This window comes from Pelodiscus sinensis, chromosome 7, assembly GCF_052426305.1.
Source record: "Pelodiscus sinensis isolate ZL-2025 chromosome 7, ASM5242630v1, whole genome shotgun sequence".
Taxonomy (NCBI): domain Eukaryota; kingdom Metazoa; phylum Chordata; order Testudines; family Trionychidae; genus Pelodiscus; species Pelodiscus sinensis.
In genome coordinates, this window is record NC_143058.1 from 514,453 (window position 1) to 532,809 (window position 18,357).

The window sequence follows — 18,357 nt, forward strand, 5'->3', positions numbered from 1 at the left end:
GTCCAAGATCTGGGCACGTGGCATGCAAAGTGAGGGCCTCAGCTCCCCAGCGTGTGGCTGCAAGGAGACGTGGCATCTGCCCGGCCGAGCCCCGGCCCCCAGGCCCACTCAGCACTGCTCAGGCAGAGGAGCAAACACCCGGCCCCTCAGGGACTGCTCTTCCCAACCCCGCCTGGCCAGTGACTCTCCTTCCCACGGGGCCGCCGGAGGGCAGGAGGGATGCGGGGGCATTTCCAGGGAATGGGGGGAGGGGGATCTGTGGCGTGTCCCAGCAGCGGGCCCCACAGCGCACCGAGGGCTGGAGCTGACCAAATCGAACGCCCCCTTCAGCACCGCGCTGGGCCAGCCCTGCTCTAGGGGCCCCGACAAACTGAGCAGCCTGCTTGGAAGCTGGGCCCGTGGCGGCCTCGTAGCCCCCGGCGGCAGGCGTTCAAATGGCACCACAGGGCTCGGCCTGCGCCATGCCGCACAAGGGGAGGCGCCGTCCGCACATGGGCCTGCCACAGCACAGCGCTGCACCGGCCCTTCCTGGGCCACGGCCCGGCTGCCAGCTGCTCCCCTGCCCTCGGGAGCCGGCGAAAGGCCCCGGCCCAGCTGAGACTCATTCATGGAGCTTACGGCCGCTGCGTGAGGCCAGGGTAGCTGGAGACGGGGCACCCGGGCCAAGCTGCTGGAAAGGCAGAGCCAGCAGCTGGCCTCTCAGACGAGCCTCCTGCCGGCCCCGGCCTCGCCTTGCTAACCGGGCGGCAGCCCGCCCAGGAGAACCCGCCCCGGGAGGGGAGACGCTCAGCCCAGCCAGAGCTAGACTGGACCCCAGGCCTCTGAGCAGCCCTGCTCCCCCCAAGCCGAGTGCACCGGGGTCGTGCTTCACAGGGGGCTGGGGCTCCTCTTTGCCATGAAGCCGGGCACCGAGAGCCTGGGCTCAGTGGGGCTCCCACAGCCCTGCTCCTCCCACCCGCCCCATTTCCTGGTGGAAAGCCCCCTCCCATCCCCAGGCATGGCCCCGTGTGGATACCAGGCATCAGTGGCACGTCCAGGCTCCCAAGGCCACGCGTGGGGGGGACCAGGCGGCCCCTCGCCCGTGGGCTGCAGCGTGCGCAGACTCGGCCGCTCCGTTCCTGGGAAGGGTTTATTGCAGCCATACCACTACAGACAGCGGCGTCACAACGCACAGCCGGACGGACCGGGACTCAGCAGCAGCAGGCCGTCTCCGCCGCGCAGGGACGGGACGCGCGTTCCCCAGCCGGGCTCTGCTGGCGCCCCAGGCTGTGAGCCGGGGCAGCCATCTCCCCGCCCACACGGCGTGAGCCCCTGCCCCATGTCATACAGGACGGAGGCAGGGAGGGCCAGTGTCTTGGCAGAGGCCCCACCGAGAGTCCTGGTGGAGCCGCAAGGCCCTCATGCCCGTGGGGCGTGGCGGGGGCACCTGCCTTGTCCCATCAGGGCCTCCTGCCCTGCCGAGCTTCGGTACCTGTGGCCTCCGTGGCAGCTGCTGGGACTCCTGGCTAAGGCTGTGGGGAGAGCTGGGCTGCAGGGCCCCGGCTGCAACTCGCTGCAGAGAGCTTGGGCCTTGCAGGGGGAGACATTCAGGGCTCCTGGGAGCCAGGCCGGATGCCAGGGGCTCTGGAGCGGGGGGAGCCGTGGGCTGCCCACTCACTGCTGGGGGGCTGAGAGTGCTGGTAGCCCACCCCCAGCGCTTTGGCTGCCCACGGAGGGAGGGAATCTCATGGGGGCGCAGCTCCTGCTGGTGGGAGCGGCTCAGCCCGAAGCGAGCTCCCCGGCTGAGGCTGGTCCCTCCTCATCCTGCCTCCCATCCTGGGGCCAACGTGGCCACACCCCTGCCTGCCCTGGACCCCCCAGGCCCCTCCTCCTGCTGACAGCACACGGTGACGCTGACATCACAGCTGCTTACCACGGGAATGCCTGTGTCGCGGGGCCGGGCGGGGCTGGGATTGAACCCCCTCCCGAGACAGACGCTGCCTGCTGGTGGGGCACAGTGCAGCAGGCTCCTGCGATCCCATAGCCCAGCCCTGCAGGCCCAGGACAGACCAGGCGTAGCCGTGCGCGAGGGGGCCAGTGCGGGCAGAGTCGGGCTGGGCATGGGACCGGCTCTGGGCAGGCACTTGGAGGAGCCGACAGCTCCAAGCACTAAGCCACATACCAGACACCTCCAGTGGGGGAGAGCCAGGTCCCAAGGGAGCACCGGCCCTACAGAGCGAGGCGTCTCCGGCGGGGACAGACTCTCGCTTCACGCAGCAGGTGGCAAGTGGGGCATGGCCGCCCCGCCCACCTCGCTCCTGGGGACTCAGCTGTTCTGTGGCCCAGGCAGAGCGCGCCTGACGGGCGGTGAGTTCAGGGCCGTCCTGAGCCGGGGGCAGCGCGCGGGGCGGGGGCGGGGCAGCCGCTCACACGGGCATGTGCATCTCGTTGTACTCGTCCCGGCCGTCCTCGTCGAAGTTCGGCTCCGCGTCCTCGGAGTCCAGCTGTGGGCAGAGACGCACACAGGGCCGTGCATGGAGCGCGGGCCTCCTGCCAATACTGCAGAGCTGGGCAGGGCCCGGCCCCCCGGCACAGGCGTGGGAAGCAGAGGTGGGGGGTGCTGCAGCACCGGGTTTTGCACTTGCTTTCCCTGTGCCTAGGGCCTGGCTCCACTAGCCCTGGGTCCTAGCCTGTGGGCAGCCCCTCCGGGTCCCACCAACTGCGCCCCCCCTCGTGTCCTGCCGCCTGCCATTCCCAGGTTCCAGCCACTGGCCCTGGAGGCTCCACTGCCACTCAGGCGGTGGCTGGGTTGCCAACTCTCCTGGACCAGATGTCACTGCGGCGAATGGCGTCCGCTCTGCCAGGTCCGGAAGAGAGAGCAATTCGGTGTAACCCCACCCTGAGGCAGGGGGGAGGGCTCAGCTCAGCCCAGCCCCACTGCTAATGACCGCTCTGCCGAGGGGCTCCTGCTTTTCCTTCCACCTCCTTCCTGTCTCCTGCCTTCCCGCTGCTGCTTGGTTTCCTCCCCCTGGGCTCTAGGGTGCTCGGTGGCGGTGGGCAGCCCGCAGGTATCAGCAGCCCCTAGGAAAGGCAGCAACACTGCTCTGCGCTCAGCTGCTCACACAGACTCCTCTGCAGTAGGAGCCCTGGATGCCGCAGCACATGGAAGGGAGGCCTGGACCCCAGGGTCTGTCCGGAGAGCCTGCATTCGACAGCACCACCGGCCTCGCAAGGGGGTGTCTCGGCTGGGCTGACCTGGGGAGAGGCACGCAGGCGGGAGCCCCCCTTCCTGGCGTCTGCTTGGCACCTGTGCCCTTCCCACACCCCGGCTCCGCAGCCATGGGGTGAGCTCACTGTCCGGGACGCCCTGGCTCTGCTCTCCAGTCTGGGCACTGCTGCAGAGAGCTCATCACCCACAGGGCCACCAGCGACACCTCCCGGCCCTTCGGAGCTGGCACTGTCCTGCACGCCCTCACATGGCCCTGCCCCAGGCTTGCACGAGCTGCTTACGGCTTTGAGCTCCCGGTCCTGAAAGAAGCGAGGCAGCAGGAAGCGTCGTAAGGGCACCGTCAGGATCAGCACAAAGGGGAACGCTAACGAAGCCACAGTGGACTTCACCACCCAGAGCACCACGATGCAGGCCAGCTGAATGCAGGTGAACAGGTGCATTCTCCAGGTCTTCACCTGCAGACACAAACCCAGCCTAGCAAGGCACCAGCCTTCACGGGGAGAAGTTCCCCCGTCCCAACCAGCCTGCACACCACCCCAACCATGCAGCCTACAGCACGGCCCCACGAGAGCTCAGTCCCTACAGCCCACGACGTCCCGTCCACCCGGCCCCGCGACCGCTCGGTCCCCCAGCCCATGACGTCCCATCCACCCGGCCCCGGCTCCATCCCTATAGCAAGGCCCCACGACCGCTCGGTCCCCCAGCCCACGACGTCCCGTCCAGCCGGCCTCAGCTCCATCCCTACAGCACGGCCCCATGAGAGCTCGGTCCCTGCAGCCCACGACGTCCCGTCCACCCGGCCTCAGCTCCATCCCTACAGCACGGCCCCGCGACCGCTCGGTCCCCCAGCCCACGACGTCCCATCCACCCGGCCCCGGCTCCGGCTCCATCCCTAGAGCACGGCCCCACGACCACTCGGTCCCCCAGCCCACGACGTCCCGTCCACCCGGCCCCGGCTCCATCCCTATAGCACGGCCCCATGACCGCTCGGTCCCCCAGCCCACGACGTCCCGTCCACCCGGCCCCGGCTCCATCCCTATAGCACGGCCCCACGACCGCTCGGTCCCCCAGCCCACGACATCCCGTCCACCCGGCCCCGGCTCCATCCCTATAGCACGGCCCCACGACCGCTCGGTCCCCCAGCCCATGACGTCCCGTCCACCCAGCCCCGGCTCCATCCCTAGAGCACGGCCCCACGACCGCTCGGTCCCCCAGCCCACGACATCCCGTCCACCCGGCCCCGGCTCCATCCCTAGAGCACGGCCCCACGACCGCTCGGTCCCCCAGCCCACGACGTCCCGTCCACCCAGCCCCGGCTCCATCCCTAGAGCAGGGCCCCACGACCGCTCGGTCCCCCAGCCCACGATATCCCATCCACCCGGCCCCGGCTCCATCCCTATAGCACGGCCCCACGACCGCTCGGTTCCTGCAGCCCACGACGTCCCGTCCACCCAGCCCCGGCTCCATCCCTAGAGCAGGGCCCCACGACCGCTCAGTCCCCCAGCCCGCGACATCCCATCCACCCGGCCCTGGCTCCCTCCCTACAGCACGGCCCCACGACCGCTCAGTCCCCCAGCCCGCGACATCCCATCCACCCGGCCCTGGCTCCATCCCTAGAGCACGGCCCCACGACTGCTCGGTCCCCCAGCCCACGATATCCCATCCACCCGGCCCCGGCTCCATCCCTAGAGCACGGCCCCACGACCGCTCGGTCCCCCAGCCCACGACGTCCCGTCCACCCGGCCCTGGCTCCCTCCCTAGAGCACGGCCCCACAACCGCTCGATCCCCCAGCCCACGACGTCCCGTCCACCCAGCCCCAGCTCCATCCCTACAGCACGGCCCCACGACCGCTCGGTCCCCCAGCCCACGACATCCCGTCCACCCAGCCCCGGCTCCATCCCTATAGCACGGCCCCACGACCGCTCGGTCCCCCAGCCCACGACATCCCGTCCACCCGGCCCTGGCTCCATCCCTACAGCACGGCCCCACGACCGCTCAGTCCCCCAGCCCACGACATCCCGTCCACCCAGCCCCAGCTCCATCCCTAGAGCACGGCCCCACGACCGCTCAGTCCCCCAGCCCACGACATCCCGTCCACCCGGCCCTGGCTCCATCCCTACAGCACGGCCCTACGACCGCTCAGTCCCCCAGCCCACGACGTCCCGTCCACCCGGCCCTGGCTCCATCTCTAGAGCACGGCCCCACGACCGCTCGGTTCCTGCAGCCCACGACATCCCGTCCACCCGGCCCTGGCTCCCTCCCTAGAGCACGGCCCCACGACCGCTCGGTCCCCCAGCCCACGACGTCCCGTCCACCCGGCCCTGGCTCCATCCCTACAGCACGGCCCCACGACCGCTCAGTCCCCCAGCCCACGACATCCCGTCCACCCGGCCCCGGCTCCATCCCTAGAGCACGGCCCCACGACCGCTCAGTCCCCCAGCCCACGACATCCCGTCCACCCAGCCCCGGCTCCATCTCTAGAGCACGGCCCTACGACCGCTCAGTCCCCCAGCCCACGACATCCCGTCCACCCAGCCCCGGCTCCATCCCTAGAGCACGGCCCCACGACCGCTCGGTCCTGCCAAAGTCCAGTCCTCCCAGCCCCCGCTCCCTATCTGGTGAAGGCCAGAATGCTCAGCCCCTCCTGTGAGTGTGCAGACAGCCCAGCTCCCACCCACGGCTGCTCATTCTCCCTGGTGCCATGCCCAGCCTCAGCGCCCCGGGCAGCCCCCGTGCTCACCTTGACGACGTAGATGTGGTCCGGGTGGTGCTTGGACGGCATGAAGATCAGGAGGAGCCGCTCGTAGAGCTGGATGCCAGTGAGAGACGTGACCCCCATGTAGAGGAAGATCCCAAAGAGCACGGCCAGGGGGATCCGGCGCAGCATGTTGCCCATCACAATGGACAAACCTGCAAGGGCCAAGGGCAGGGTGCCATTCGTGCGCTGCCTGCCCAGCTGCACCGGGGCCCTTGTCCCGGCCGCCACAGGGAGCCTGGGAGGAGCACCCCAATATGAGCCCGCAGCTGGGGGAGCTGAGGAGTGCTGGCTGTGGGGATCTAAGAGGGCTGGGTGCTGGCCATGGGGAGCTAACAGGGCTGGGGAGGTGGGGACTGGGGGCTGCCCATGGGGAGGGGACTGGGGGCTGCCCATGGGGAGGGAACTGGGGGCTGACCATGGGGAGGGGACTGGGGGCTGCCCATGGGGAGCTGTCGATGACAGGCCTGGGGCCGTGGAGAGCTGTCATGGGCAGAGGCCGTGGGCAGCGTGTTGCGGGCAGGACTGGCTGCGAGGCAGGGCACCGTGCAGCTAGCCCAGGTCTGATGAAGGGAGGCCCGTGTGCGAGGAGAGCTCCAGGCTGTACAGAACAGCCAGCTGAGGACAGGCGGTCTGCACCAGCGCGGCATTACAGGGAGAAGTCCGGGTGCCCGTACTCACAGCTGCTGAGATGGGCTGGGCAGAGGGAGGTGCACGTTGCGAGAGCTTTGGAGCGAGGGTTTCCCAGGATGGGACCAGCTATGTAGGGACCAGCTGGTGGGGGCGGGGGGCGCTGCTAGCCCTAGCCCTGGACCCCCCGGCGCCACGCGGAGAAGCTGGAGGCTCACCAACAAGAACAGCGATTGCAACGCCCGTCACACGCTGCTCCTTCACCTCCTCGATCTTGGGCTTCTCGCCCGGCGCGATGGCCTTGCTCATGACCGTCAGGGCGTTGACGTGGGTCACCGAGCGCACGGTGGCAGCCGTCAGCCACGGCAGCCCGAAGAGCGCGCAGAGCCCGCCCATGGTGCCGATGAGCAGCAGGTCCAGGTGGAAACCGGAGCCTTTCAGCAGCTTCCGCTCCTTCTTACTGACAATCAGGCTGGGAAAGGAGGGGTCTGTTGGGCCAGGTCCCCCGTGCCTGCGCCGCCGCTCAGAGCACGTGTCCGACGCGCGAGCCCCGCTCGGCAACATGGGCTGCGGGCCCGGGAGAATCCAGCCTGGCATGTGGGGAGAAAGGGGCATCTTGGCCGCTCCTGGCTCCCCTCCTGTCTGCTAAGCCTCCTTGCCTGGGCCAGGCTAGTGCAGGCGATGCAGGAGAGGGGACCCGCAGCCAGTCGCTGGGCAGGCAGAGCGGTGCCAGACTGGGCCTCCTGCAGCCCATGCAGGCCTAGCTTAAGGTCAAGCACATTCACCATCCTTCTCCCTGCAGCTCTGCCAGACCCCACACAGCCCGGGGGCCACAGGCAGCAACACTCACGTGGTGATCTGGGTCTCCATGAAGATGAGGATGAAGACCAGGAGTGCAGGAATGGCTGAGGCAAACATCATCCACATGGGGAAGGCCTGTCCGCTGCCCAGAGGGTGAATGAACCAGCCGCGCTTCTGGGGCGCCGTGACTGACAGCCCCGTGGGAACATTCAGCTTCTGCGAGAGCAGCAAACAACCCACCATGTACTCACCAACATTCAGCCCCTTTGGCTCCTGGTACCACCAGAACCTCCGCCCCTCTGGCTCCAACCTGCCTCCTGGTACCGCCAGAACCTCCGCCCCTCTGGCTCCTGGTACCGCCCAAACCTCCGCCCCTCTGGCTCCTGGTACCACCAGAACCTCTGCCCCTCTGGCTCCTGGTACCACCAGAACCTCCGCCCCTCTGGCTCCAACCTGCCTCCTGGTACCGCCAGAACCTCCGTTCCTCTGGCTCCTGGTACCGCCCGAACCTCCGCCCCTCTGGCTCCTGGTACCACCAGAACCTCCGCCCCTCTGGCTCCTGGTACCACCAGAACCTCCGCCCCTCTGGCTCCAACCTGCCTCCTGGTACCGCCAGAACCTCCGCCCCTCTGGCTCCTGGTACCACCAGAACCTCCGCCCCTCTGGCTCCTGGTACCACCAGAACCTCCGCCCCTCTGGCTCCTGGTACCGCCAGAACCTCCGCCCCTCTGGCTCCAACCTGGCTCCTGGTACCGCCAGAACCTCCGCCCCTCTGGCTCCTGGTACCACCAGAACCTCCGCCCCTCTGGCTCCTGGTACCGCCAGAACCTCCGCCCCTCTGGCTCCTGGTACCGCCAGAACCTCCGCCCCTCTGGCTCCTGGTACCGCCAGAATCTCCGCCCCTCTGGCTCCGACCTGGCTCCTGGTACCGCCAGAACCTCCGCCCCTCTGGCTCCTGGTACCGCCAGAACCTCCGCCCCTCTGGCTCCTGGTACCGCCAGAACCTCCGCCCCTCTGGCTCCTGGTACTCCCAGAACCTCCGCCCCTCTGGCTCCTGGTACCGCCAGAACCTCCGCCCCTCTGGCTCCTGGTACCGCCAGAACCTCCGCCCCTCTGGCTCCTGGTACCGCCAGAATCTCCGCCCCTCTGGCTCCGACCTGGCTCCTGGTACTGCCTGGTCAACTGATACCAACCCGCATCTTGGACTGCTGAATTGTCCCACTATGAAAGGGGAATCAAAGACCTAAAAGGGCGTCACCAGGAGGAGGGAGAAAAATTGTTCTTCTTGACTTCTGAGGACAGGACAAGAAGCAATGGGCTGAAACTGCAGCAAGCAGGTTTAGGCTGGACATCAGGTCATGTTTTCTAGACCTTTAATCATTTTTGTTGCTTTTAGCTGGACCTTCTGCAATTTCTTCACATCTTTCCTAAAATGCAGTGCCCAGAACTGGACACAAGACCCCAACTGAGACCTAACCAGCGCAGAGCAGAGCGGAAGAATGACTTCTCATGACTTGCTCACAACACACCTGTTCATGCGCCCAGAATCATGTGTGCGTTGTTTGCAATAGTGTCACACTGTTGACTCACATTAGTTGTGGTGCATGATGACTCCTAGATCCCTTTCAGCAGGACTCCTCCCTAGACAGCACTAGTGTGTCACACACTGCCAGGGGGCTGACCCTGGAGGGGGCAGATGCCCAGCCTGCCTGTGACAGGCTCCGCTAAGAACGAGCCAGCCCAGCTGGACGGCAGTTCACTAGGTCTGGCGCACCCAGGTCTTCCCCTGGCTCATGAGGGCTCAGACAGGGAGAGGGCTATTCCTCTCGGGGGCAGCCAGTGAGGGAGCTGGGGAAGAGCGGCGAATGCCAAGCCCCAGCAGAACATAGTCCTAGGGAGAGGACCTCCCCGGGTTCCAGCAGGAGCTGGGATCACAAAGAAGTTACAGGTCAAGGACTCCTTCATTTCAACTCTGGGGACCTGGCCCCAGAGGCCCCGACTCCAGAAGAGCTTCTGGGTCAAGAGGGCCTCATTGCTTCCTTTGCCTCTGTCCTCACGGACGAGGTCGGCTCCCAGACACATGCGCTGGGCAGCGCAGCAGGGGAGGGAGGGGGCAGCCCTCGGTGGGGAGGAACAGGTGAGGACTATTTAGAAAAGCTCAACGTACACAGATCCATGGGTACGGACTTAGTGCATCCGAGGGCACTGAGGGAGTTGGCAAGTGTCATTGCGGAGCCTTTGGCTATTATCTTTGAAAACTCATGGAGATCGGGAGAGATCCCGGATGATATCCAGGCTGGGGAGATCATCCAATGCGAGAGGTGCCTGCTGGTGGACTCTCTCAGGCAGCAGGTGGCAGAGCCACAGGAGGAGGTGGCCAGGTTGAGGAGAACCCGCATCCATGAGAAATTCCTGGACCGTGTTCATGAGGAGACAGCTGAGGTAGCTGTCCCAGTACACAGGACTACGGGCACACCACTGGTGGAGGAGGAGATGGCTCAGGGTGGACAGTGGCAGCTGGTTACTTCTGGCAGCAGGCACTGCTCCACCCCTGCTCCGATCCCTCCCACCGTGGTACTAGGAAACCGTTATGCTCTTCTTTATACAGGAGATAAGGAATCACCCCCTACATCGGAGGAGGAGAAGCCCCATGGCCCCAAGGCTGGGAGGTCTGCAGCCACCACTGCGAATAGGAAACGTAGGGTAGTGGTGGTCGGAGACTCTCTCCTGAGCGGGACGGAGGTGCCCGTCTGTCGCCCTGCTATTTCATCTCGGGAGGTGCTGTCTGCCGGGGGCCCGTATCCGAGATGTTACGGAGGCATTGTCAAGGATTATCCGGCCCTCTGACTACTACCCCACGCTACTCATCCACGTGGGCACTAATGATACTGCCAGGTGTGTGTCTGAGTGGATCAAGAGTGACTTCAGGGCTCTGGGAGTACGGGTGAAGGAGTGTGGAGCGCAGGTGGTATTCTCTTCCATCCTTCCGGTCAAAAGTAGGGGCCCAGGCAGAGACAGGTGCATCCTGGAGGTGAATGCCTGGCTGCGAGGATGGTGTCGCTAGGAGGGTTTGGCTTCCTCGACCATGGGATGCTATTCCAGGAAGGACTGCTAAGCGGGGATGGAGTCCACCTTTCGAGGAGGGGAAAGACCCTATTTGGACACAGACTGGCTAACCCAGTGAGGAGGGCTTTAAACTAGGTTCAATGGGGACAGGTGAGCAAAGCCCACGGGTAAGTGGAGAACATGGAGACCTGGGAGATGGGTCGGAAATGGGAGCGAGCGTGGGCTACAATGGCAGAGAGAAAGGAGGGTCAGGGCAAAACTGGGAGGCAAGGTTAAATCAGGATCTTAGATGCCTATATACAAACGCGAGAAGTGTGGGTAATAAGCAGGAAGAACTGGAAGTGCTAATAAATAAGTACAATTATGACATTGTTGGCATCACAGAAACTTGGTGGGATAATACACATGACTGGAATGTTTCTATGGAAGGGTACAGCTTGCTCAGGAAGGAGAGACAGGGAAAAAAGGGAGGAGGTGTTATCTTATACATTAAAAATGAACACACTTGGAGTGAGGTGGAGATGGACACAGGAGACGGAAGTGTTGAGAGTCTCTGGGTTAGGCTAAAAGGGATTAAAAACAAGGGTGATGTCATGCTAGGAGTCAACTACAGGCCACCTACCCAGGTGGAAGAGGTGGATGAGGCTTTTTTTAAACAACTAACAATATCATCCAAAGCCCAAGATTTGGTGGTGATGGGGGACTTCAACTATCCAGACATATGTCGGGAAAATAACACAGCGGGACACAGACTATCCAATAAGTTCTTGGACTGCATTGGAGACAACTTTTTATTTCAGAAGGCTGAAAAAGCTACGAGGGGGGGAAGCTGTTCTAGGTTTGATCCTAACAAAAAGGGAGGAACTGGTTGAGAATTTGAAAGTGGAAGGCAGCTTGGGTGAAAGTGATCATGAAATCATAGAGTTCACAATTCTAAGGAAGGGTAGAAGGGAGAAAAGCAAAATAGAGACAATGGATTTCGGGAAGGCGGATTTTGATAAGCTCAGAGAGCTGATAGGTAAGGTCCCATGGGAATCGAGACTGAGGGGGAAAAACAACTGAGGAGAGTTGGCAGTTTTTCAAAGGGACATTGTTAAGGGCCCAAAAGGAAGCTATTCCGATGTGTCAGAAAGATAGAAAATATGGCAAAAGACCAGCTTGGCTTAACCACGAGATCTTGCATGATCTCAAAATAAAAAAGGAGCCATATAAAAAATGGACAGTAGGACAAATTACGAAGGAAGAATATCGGCAAACAGCACAGGAATGCAGGGGCAAGATTAGAAAGGCAAAGGCACAGAATGAGCTCAAACTAGCTACAGGCATAAAGGGAAACAAGAAGACTTTATATAACTATATTAGAACCAAGGACAGGGTAGGCCCACTGGTCAGTGAGGAGGGAGAAACAGTAACAGGAAACTTGGAAATGGCGGAGATGCTCAATGACTTCTTTGTTTCGGTCTTCACCGAGAAGTCTGTAGGAATGTAGTCTGTAGCCTAACATAGGGAATGCTAGTGGGAAGGGGGTAGTTTTAGAAGGTAAAATAAAAAAGAACAAGTTAAAAATCACCTAGAAAAGTTAGATGCCTGCAAGTCACCAGGGCCTGATGAAATGCATCCTAGTATACTCAAGGAGCTGATAGAGGAGGTATCTGAGCCTCTAGCTATCATCTCTGGAAAATCATGGGAGACAGGAGAGATTCCAGAGGACTGGAAAAGGGCAAATCTAGTGCCCATCTATAAAAAGGGAAATAAGAACAACCCATGAAACTACAGACCAGTTAGTTTAACTTCTGTGCCAAGGAAGATAATGGAGCAAGTAATTAAGGAAATCATCTGCAAACACTTGGAAGGTGGAAAGATGCTAGGGAACAGCCAGCATGGATTTGTAAAGAACAAATCATGTCAAACCAATCTGATAGCTTTCTTTAATAAGATAACGAGTCTTGTGAATAAGGGAGAAGCGGTGGACGTGGTATACCTAGACTTTAGTAAGGCGTTTGATATGGTCTCGCATGATATTCTTATCAATAAACTAGGTAAATACAACTTAGACGGGGCTACTATAAGGTGGGTGCATAACTGGCTGGATAACCGTACTCAGAGACGAGGAGTCCTGTGGCACCTTATAGACTAACTGAAGTGTAGGAGCATAAGCTTTCGTGGGCAAAGACCCACTTCGTCAGATGCATGTAGTGGAAATTTCCAGAGGCAGGAATAAATATGCAGGCCAGGATCAGGCTGGAGATGACCAGGTCATCTCCAGCCTGATCCTGGCCTGCATATTTATTCCTGCCTCTGGAAATTTCCACTACATGCATCTGACGAAGTGGGTCTTTGCCCACGAAAGCTTATGCTCCTACACTTCAGTTAGTCTATAAGGTGCCACAGGACTCCTCGTCGCTTTTGCAGATTCAGACTAACACGGCTACCCCTCTGATACTTCGTACTCAGAGAGTAGTTATTAATGGTTCACAATCCTGCTGGAAAGGCAGAACAAGTGGGGTTCCGCAGGGGTCTGTTTTGGGACTGGCTCTGTTCAATATCTTCATCAGCGATTTAGATATTGGTATAGAAAGTATGCTTAAGTTTGCAGATGATACCAAACTGGGAGGGGTTGCGACTAATCTGCAGGATAGGGTCATAATTCAAAATGACCTGGACAAATTGGAGAAATGGTCTGAGGTAAACAGGATGAAGTTTAATAAAGACAAATGCAAAGTGCTCCACTTAGGAAGGAACAATCAGTTTCACACATGCAGAATGGGAAGCGACTGTCTAGGAAGGAGTACGGCAGAAAGGGATCTAGGGGTCATAGTGGACCACAAGTTAAATATGAGTCAACAGTGTGATGCCGTTGTAAAGAAAGCAAACATGATTCTAGGATGCATTAACAGGTGTGCTGTGAGCAAGACACGAGGAGTCATTCTTCCGCTCTACTCTGCGCTGGTTAGGCCTCAGTTGGAGTATTGTGTCCAGTTCTGGGCACCGCATTTCAAGAAAGATGTGAAGAAATTGGAAAGGGTACAGAGAAGAGCAACGAGAATGATTAAAGGTCTAGAGAACATGACCTATGAGGGAAGACTGATGGAATTGGGTTTGTTTAGTTTAGAAAAGGGAAGATTGAGGGAGGACTTGATAGCAGTTTTCAGGTATCTAAAAGGGTGTCATAAAGAGGGAGAAAACTTGTTCATCTTGGCCTCTGAGGATAGAACAAGGAGCAATGGGCTTAAACTGCAGCAAGGGAGGTTTAGGTTGGACATTAGGAAAAAGTTCCTAACTGTCAGGGTGGTTAAACACTGGAATAAATTGCCCAGGGAGGTTGTGGAATCCCCATCTCTGGAGATATATAAGAGTAGGTGAGATAAATGTCTATCAGGGATGGTCTAGACAGTATTTGGTCCTGCCATGAGGGCAGGGGACTGGACTCGATGACCTCTCAAGGTCCCTTCCAGTCCTAGTATTCTATGATTCTATGATTGGAAAAAGGCAAATGTAGTGCCCATCTTTAAAAAAAGGAAGAAGAAGGACAATTCAGGGAACTACAGACGTCAGCCAGCCTTACCTCAGTCCCTGGAAAAATCATGGAGGGGATCCTCAAGGAATGCATTTTGAAGCACTTGGAAGAGGGGAAAGTGATCAGGAATAGTCAACATGGATTCACGAAGGGCAAATTGGGCCTGACCAATCTGATTAGCTTCTATGCTGAGGTAACTGGCTCTGTGGATATGGGAAAGTCAGTGGATGTGATATACCTTGACTTTAGCAAAGCTTTTGATACGGTCTCCCACAATATTCTTGCCAGCAAATTAAGGGAGTATGGATTGGATAAATCCACTGTAAGTGGGATAGGAAGCTGGCTAGATTGTCAGGCCCACCGGGTAGTGATCAATGGCTCGATGTCAGGTTGGCAGTTGGCTTCTAGCGGAGTGCCCCAAGGATCGGTTCTAGGGCTGGTTTTGTTCAATATCTTTATCAATGACCTGGATGAGGGGATGGATTGCACCTTCAGCAAGTTCACAGATGACGCTAAGCTAGGGGGAGAGGTAGATACGCTGGAGGGCAGGGATAAGGTCCAGAGTGACCTAGACAGATTAGAGGATTGGGCCAAAAGAAATCTGATGAGGTTCAACAAGGACAAGTTCAGAGTCCTGCCCTTGGGACGGAAGAATCCCAAGTATTGTTACAGGCTGGGGACCGACTGGCTAAGTAGCAGTTCTGCAGAAAAGGACCTGGGGGTTACAGAGGACAAGAAGCTGGATATGAGTCAACAGTGGGCCCTTGTAGCCAAGGCCTCACCCTTTATTTGGCTCTGGTGAGGCCACATCTGGAATATTGTGTCCAGTTCTGGCCCCTGCACTATAGATGCTCTCAGGTGGATGGCGCTCGAGTCCACAACCCTAGAGTCCCGAGGTGAATGCTCTAACCCCTAGGCCAGTCAAGAACCTACCCCACTGCCCTACGCATTGGATGTGGACGCATTGGAGAGGGCGACCAAAATGATTTGGGGACTGGAGCACATGGCCTCTGAGGAGAAACTGAGGGATTTGGGTTTGTTTAGTCTGCAGAAGAGTTCGGGGGGATTTGAGAGCAGCCTTCAACTTCCTGAAGGGAGGTTCCAAAGAGGCTGGAGAGAGGCTGTTCTCAGTAGTGACAGATGCAGAACAAGGAGCAATGGGCTCAAGTTGCAATGGGGGAGGTCTAGGTTGGATATTAGGAAAAACTATTTCCCTATGTGGGTGGGGAAGCGCTGGGCTGGGTTCCCTAGGGAGGGGTGGAGTCTCCATCCCTAGAGGTGTTTAAGTCCCGGCTGGACAAAGCCCTGGCTGGGCTGATTGAGTTGGGACTGGTCCTGCCTTGGCCTCCTGAGGTCTCTTCCAGCTCTAGGATTCTATTCTACTGGTAAGGGGCCTGGACGGAGGCAGGAGATGGACACAAGTGGGGTTGATTCGGCCCCTTTTTCCTTCTCTCCCCCCATCTAGGAGAGCCTCCACATCAGCCATTTGTGTTGCACTTTTCACCATTTTGAATGAAATAAACGAGACTCCTGCCAAGGTGCCGTTTGACATGTCACACCTCACTGAACATCTTGAAAGCATGCAAAGGGAAACTGAGGCAGGGATAGAAACAAGGCTTCACGTACCGGGTCTGCTTGTGCAGACTACAAGTTCCCATTTCAAATAGCCCTACTTTGACCCACGCCGTAGATCTTTCAGTGCACAGCAGCAGGGCTCCCCCAGGCCGGTTAGTGAACAAGATGTTCGTGTGAATTAGAATTTGCACCATGGGGCAGACTAGTGCCCTATGTAGACAAGCCAGAAGGTACGTGGGCAGCGAGCAACTCACCCACTCACTGCTCTTGGCTCCCTAAAAACAACGGGCTCCTTCGGCTCATGGCGAAGCTAATTCCCAGATCCCGGGGCTCGGTGTTCCTTGGGAAGCGTGGGCACCAGAACAGGCCCCAACCAGCAGCGACGGTTCCGTAGTGCTGCATCTGGGGGGTACCACCTCCCTTCTGCTACTGCACAGGCCCTCAGTCGCACCCCGTTCTAACCCAGCTCTTGGTGCCACACGGACCCTCCGCCTGCACACCTCCAGCCCTTTACGGCTCTGACCCGCACCTTGGCCGGCCTCAGTGCCTGCTGGGGCTGCTCCCATAGCTCCAATTCACAGGAGCAGGTGCTCTAAAATCTCTCTTGGCTTTGCCGAGGGTTCCCCAAGGAAGAGGAAGCAAAGCCCCCTACCCACACAGGCACTCTGAAGGGAACAGCCCTCCGAGCCTGCAGCGCCTACCTGCGTGTACGTGTCAGTGATGCTGTAATCCACCAAGACCATGACCAGGATCGAGATGGGGATTCCAAAGTCGCCGATGATCCGTCGAGCCTGCCAAGCAAACACGTCGCAATGCCGGGCGCTGCACAGAGCCCTGAGGCAGCCAGATGAGCCATCCCAGCCAAGCTGCCCACTACAGATGTGCCTGCCGCTAACGGTCAGAGGATGCAGCAGCCCTGCCGTTCCCCGACCCCACTGGGCTGCTTTTCTTTCTGGCTGGGCCCAGCTACTCTCTAGCCACATTCAGGCACCTCTGGCCCCTGGCAGACTGGGTGGGAAGCCAGTGTTTGCCAGGTGCGTTCAGGCTGGAGATCCCTTACAAACGCACGTGGGTACCCGGCTGAGTGTGGTGCTCATGCCGCAGATGGACAGAGAACTCAGATTAACTTGACCCTTCCCTCCAGTGACACACACTGGAGTCGTTTAGCTTAGCTTGCTGCGTGGAGACTCAGACACCTGCCAGCGCCCACGGCTGCGAGGCTCCCGTTTAGCAGGCCCTGGACTGCGGATCCAGCCAGAGAAGCCTTGCCAAGGGCCTGCAGTGTTTGTGCTGCTGAATCCCTCCACCGGAACATACCGTGGGGCAGACGTCGGCAAGAGACACATGGCAGGAGCAGTCAAATCTCATCTATGGCCATGGCCTTGTGCCCAGGAAGGCTGCCTCCCAGGTGGGGGGGAGGGCCGCTTGTAGGGGGCAGTCCCTGAAGCAGGCCCAACTTCCCTGGAGAGAGACCAGAGAGCTGGCCCCCGGCTTCAGGCAGCTTCCTGGCAGCGCAGACAGCCCATTGCCCTGCCCACATGAGCCAGGGCAGGGCCCCAGGCTCCGAGCTGCTAGAACAGGTGCTACTGAGGGCAGGCGTGTGCAGCCAGGCGGGACTCGCGGGGAAAGGGCCGCGGGGTGCAGCTCAGCAGCTCACCTTGCCTCCAAGGAAGCGGCTGTTCTTGAACTTGCGCATGAAGAAGGCGATGAAGAAGGTGCCCAGCATGAGGATGAGCGAGAGGAGGGCCGTGTTGGGCTGCATCCTGGCTCCCAGAGACGTGGCATCGGCAGAGAGCGCGCTGGCGTTCAGGCCACTCTGCTCACTCGGTGGATAAAACTTCAGCAGAGGATGTTCTGCGAACACCTGGGCCGGCGGGACAGGCAGAGGGAAGAGTCACCCCCGCCCAGTGGTGCGGGGGGAGCACAGCCTAAGGCTTGCCAAGCCCATCACCGTACTCCCCCGAGAGCCCCGCTCCTGACTGACCAACCCCAGGGAGTTGGGGAAGAAAGAGAAAGCTGGTTCCGTGTCCAGGGACTCCTGCAGGGCGGTGGGAAAGGGGGCTTGGGGGACCCCCACTACGCCCCCTGCAATCCCTACACAGCGCACAGGGGGCTCGAGGGGCGACAGACTCGTTTGACAGGCGCAGCCAGAAGTGCTGCGCAGCCCAGCTCTGCAGCCGAGAGGCCGGGACTGCGGTTCTCCCCAGCAGCCGTGGGAGGCACTGGGACACTGCCGCGGCAGGCTCGTAGGCAGCACATCTCCCTGGGAAGGGTCACCTGGTAGAGCTTGTAGAAGGTTTCGTAGATGAAGATGAGGGAGATGAGGAAGGCAAAGATCTCCTGTGTGAAGGGGGAGATGTATCGCACCAGGAAGCTGCCTTCAGCGGCCACGATGATGAAGATGAAGACGATGAGCCACAGACCAATCCATACTCTGCCCGTCAGGTACTCGATGCCTTGACTCTGGCAGAACTGACATAGGGACATGAAGAGTTAATCACGGCCCATGGGGCAGCCTCTCTGCCCTGCTCTCCCACTCTCCTCCCCCTCTCCCATTCTACATGCTCCTTTATCAACTTCTGGGGTGGTAGGTGTACAGGCAGGGAAGGGGGAAGGCAGAGCTGGAGGAACAGGAAATGCTCCGTTTGCTGAGCACAGTCCCAGACTTAGGCCTTAGAATCTGTTGGTTTTTGGGCCTGTTCTGCTCAGTTATCTAGCGTGCATCCCTGAGCACTCTGCATTGTACATCCCCTCTGCCCTGTTCCCATCCTACAAAGAAACCAGCTCCTTAGGGAAACTCCAAT

General features: G+C 60.0%; 1 protein-coding gene across 4 annotated transcripts in view; it reads right to left on the minus strand.

Annotated features, from left to right (window-relative positions):
• Window positions 1-1,046: 1,046 nt before the first annotated feature.
• SLC4A3 (solute carrier family 4 member 3) overlaps window positions 1,047-18,357 on the minus strand; it is a 99,217-nt gene continuing 81,906 nt past the window's right edge. For 2 of the 4 annotated variants that reach the window (XM_075914453.2, XM_089779568.1), the window contains 8 exons: window positions 17,831-18,025; window positions 17,211-17,417; window positions 16,255-16,344; window positions 7,445-7,611; window positions 6,813-7,066; window positions 5,950-6,119; window positions 3,490-3,663; window positions 1,047-2,483 (listed from right to left, as the gene is read on the minus strand). In XM_075914453.2, coding sequence (XP_075770568.2) covers window positions 2,406-2,483; window positions 3,490-3,663; window positions 5,950-6,119; window positions 6,813-7,066; window positions 7,445-7,611; window positions 16,255-16,344; window positions 17,211-17,417; window positions 17,831-18,025 — 1,335 coding nt within the window. In that variant the 3' untranslated portion in view covers window positions 1,047-2,405. Of the gene's footprint in view, window positions 2,484-3,489; window positions 3,664-5,949; window positions 6,120-6,812; window positions 7,185-7,444; window positions 7,612-16,254; window positions 16,345-17,210; window positions 17,418-17,830; window positions 18,026-18,357 lie in introns of those variants that run through there. The other 2 variants (XM_075914451.2, XM_075914456.2) reach the window with 2 other exon arrangements.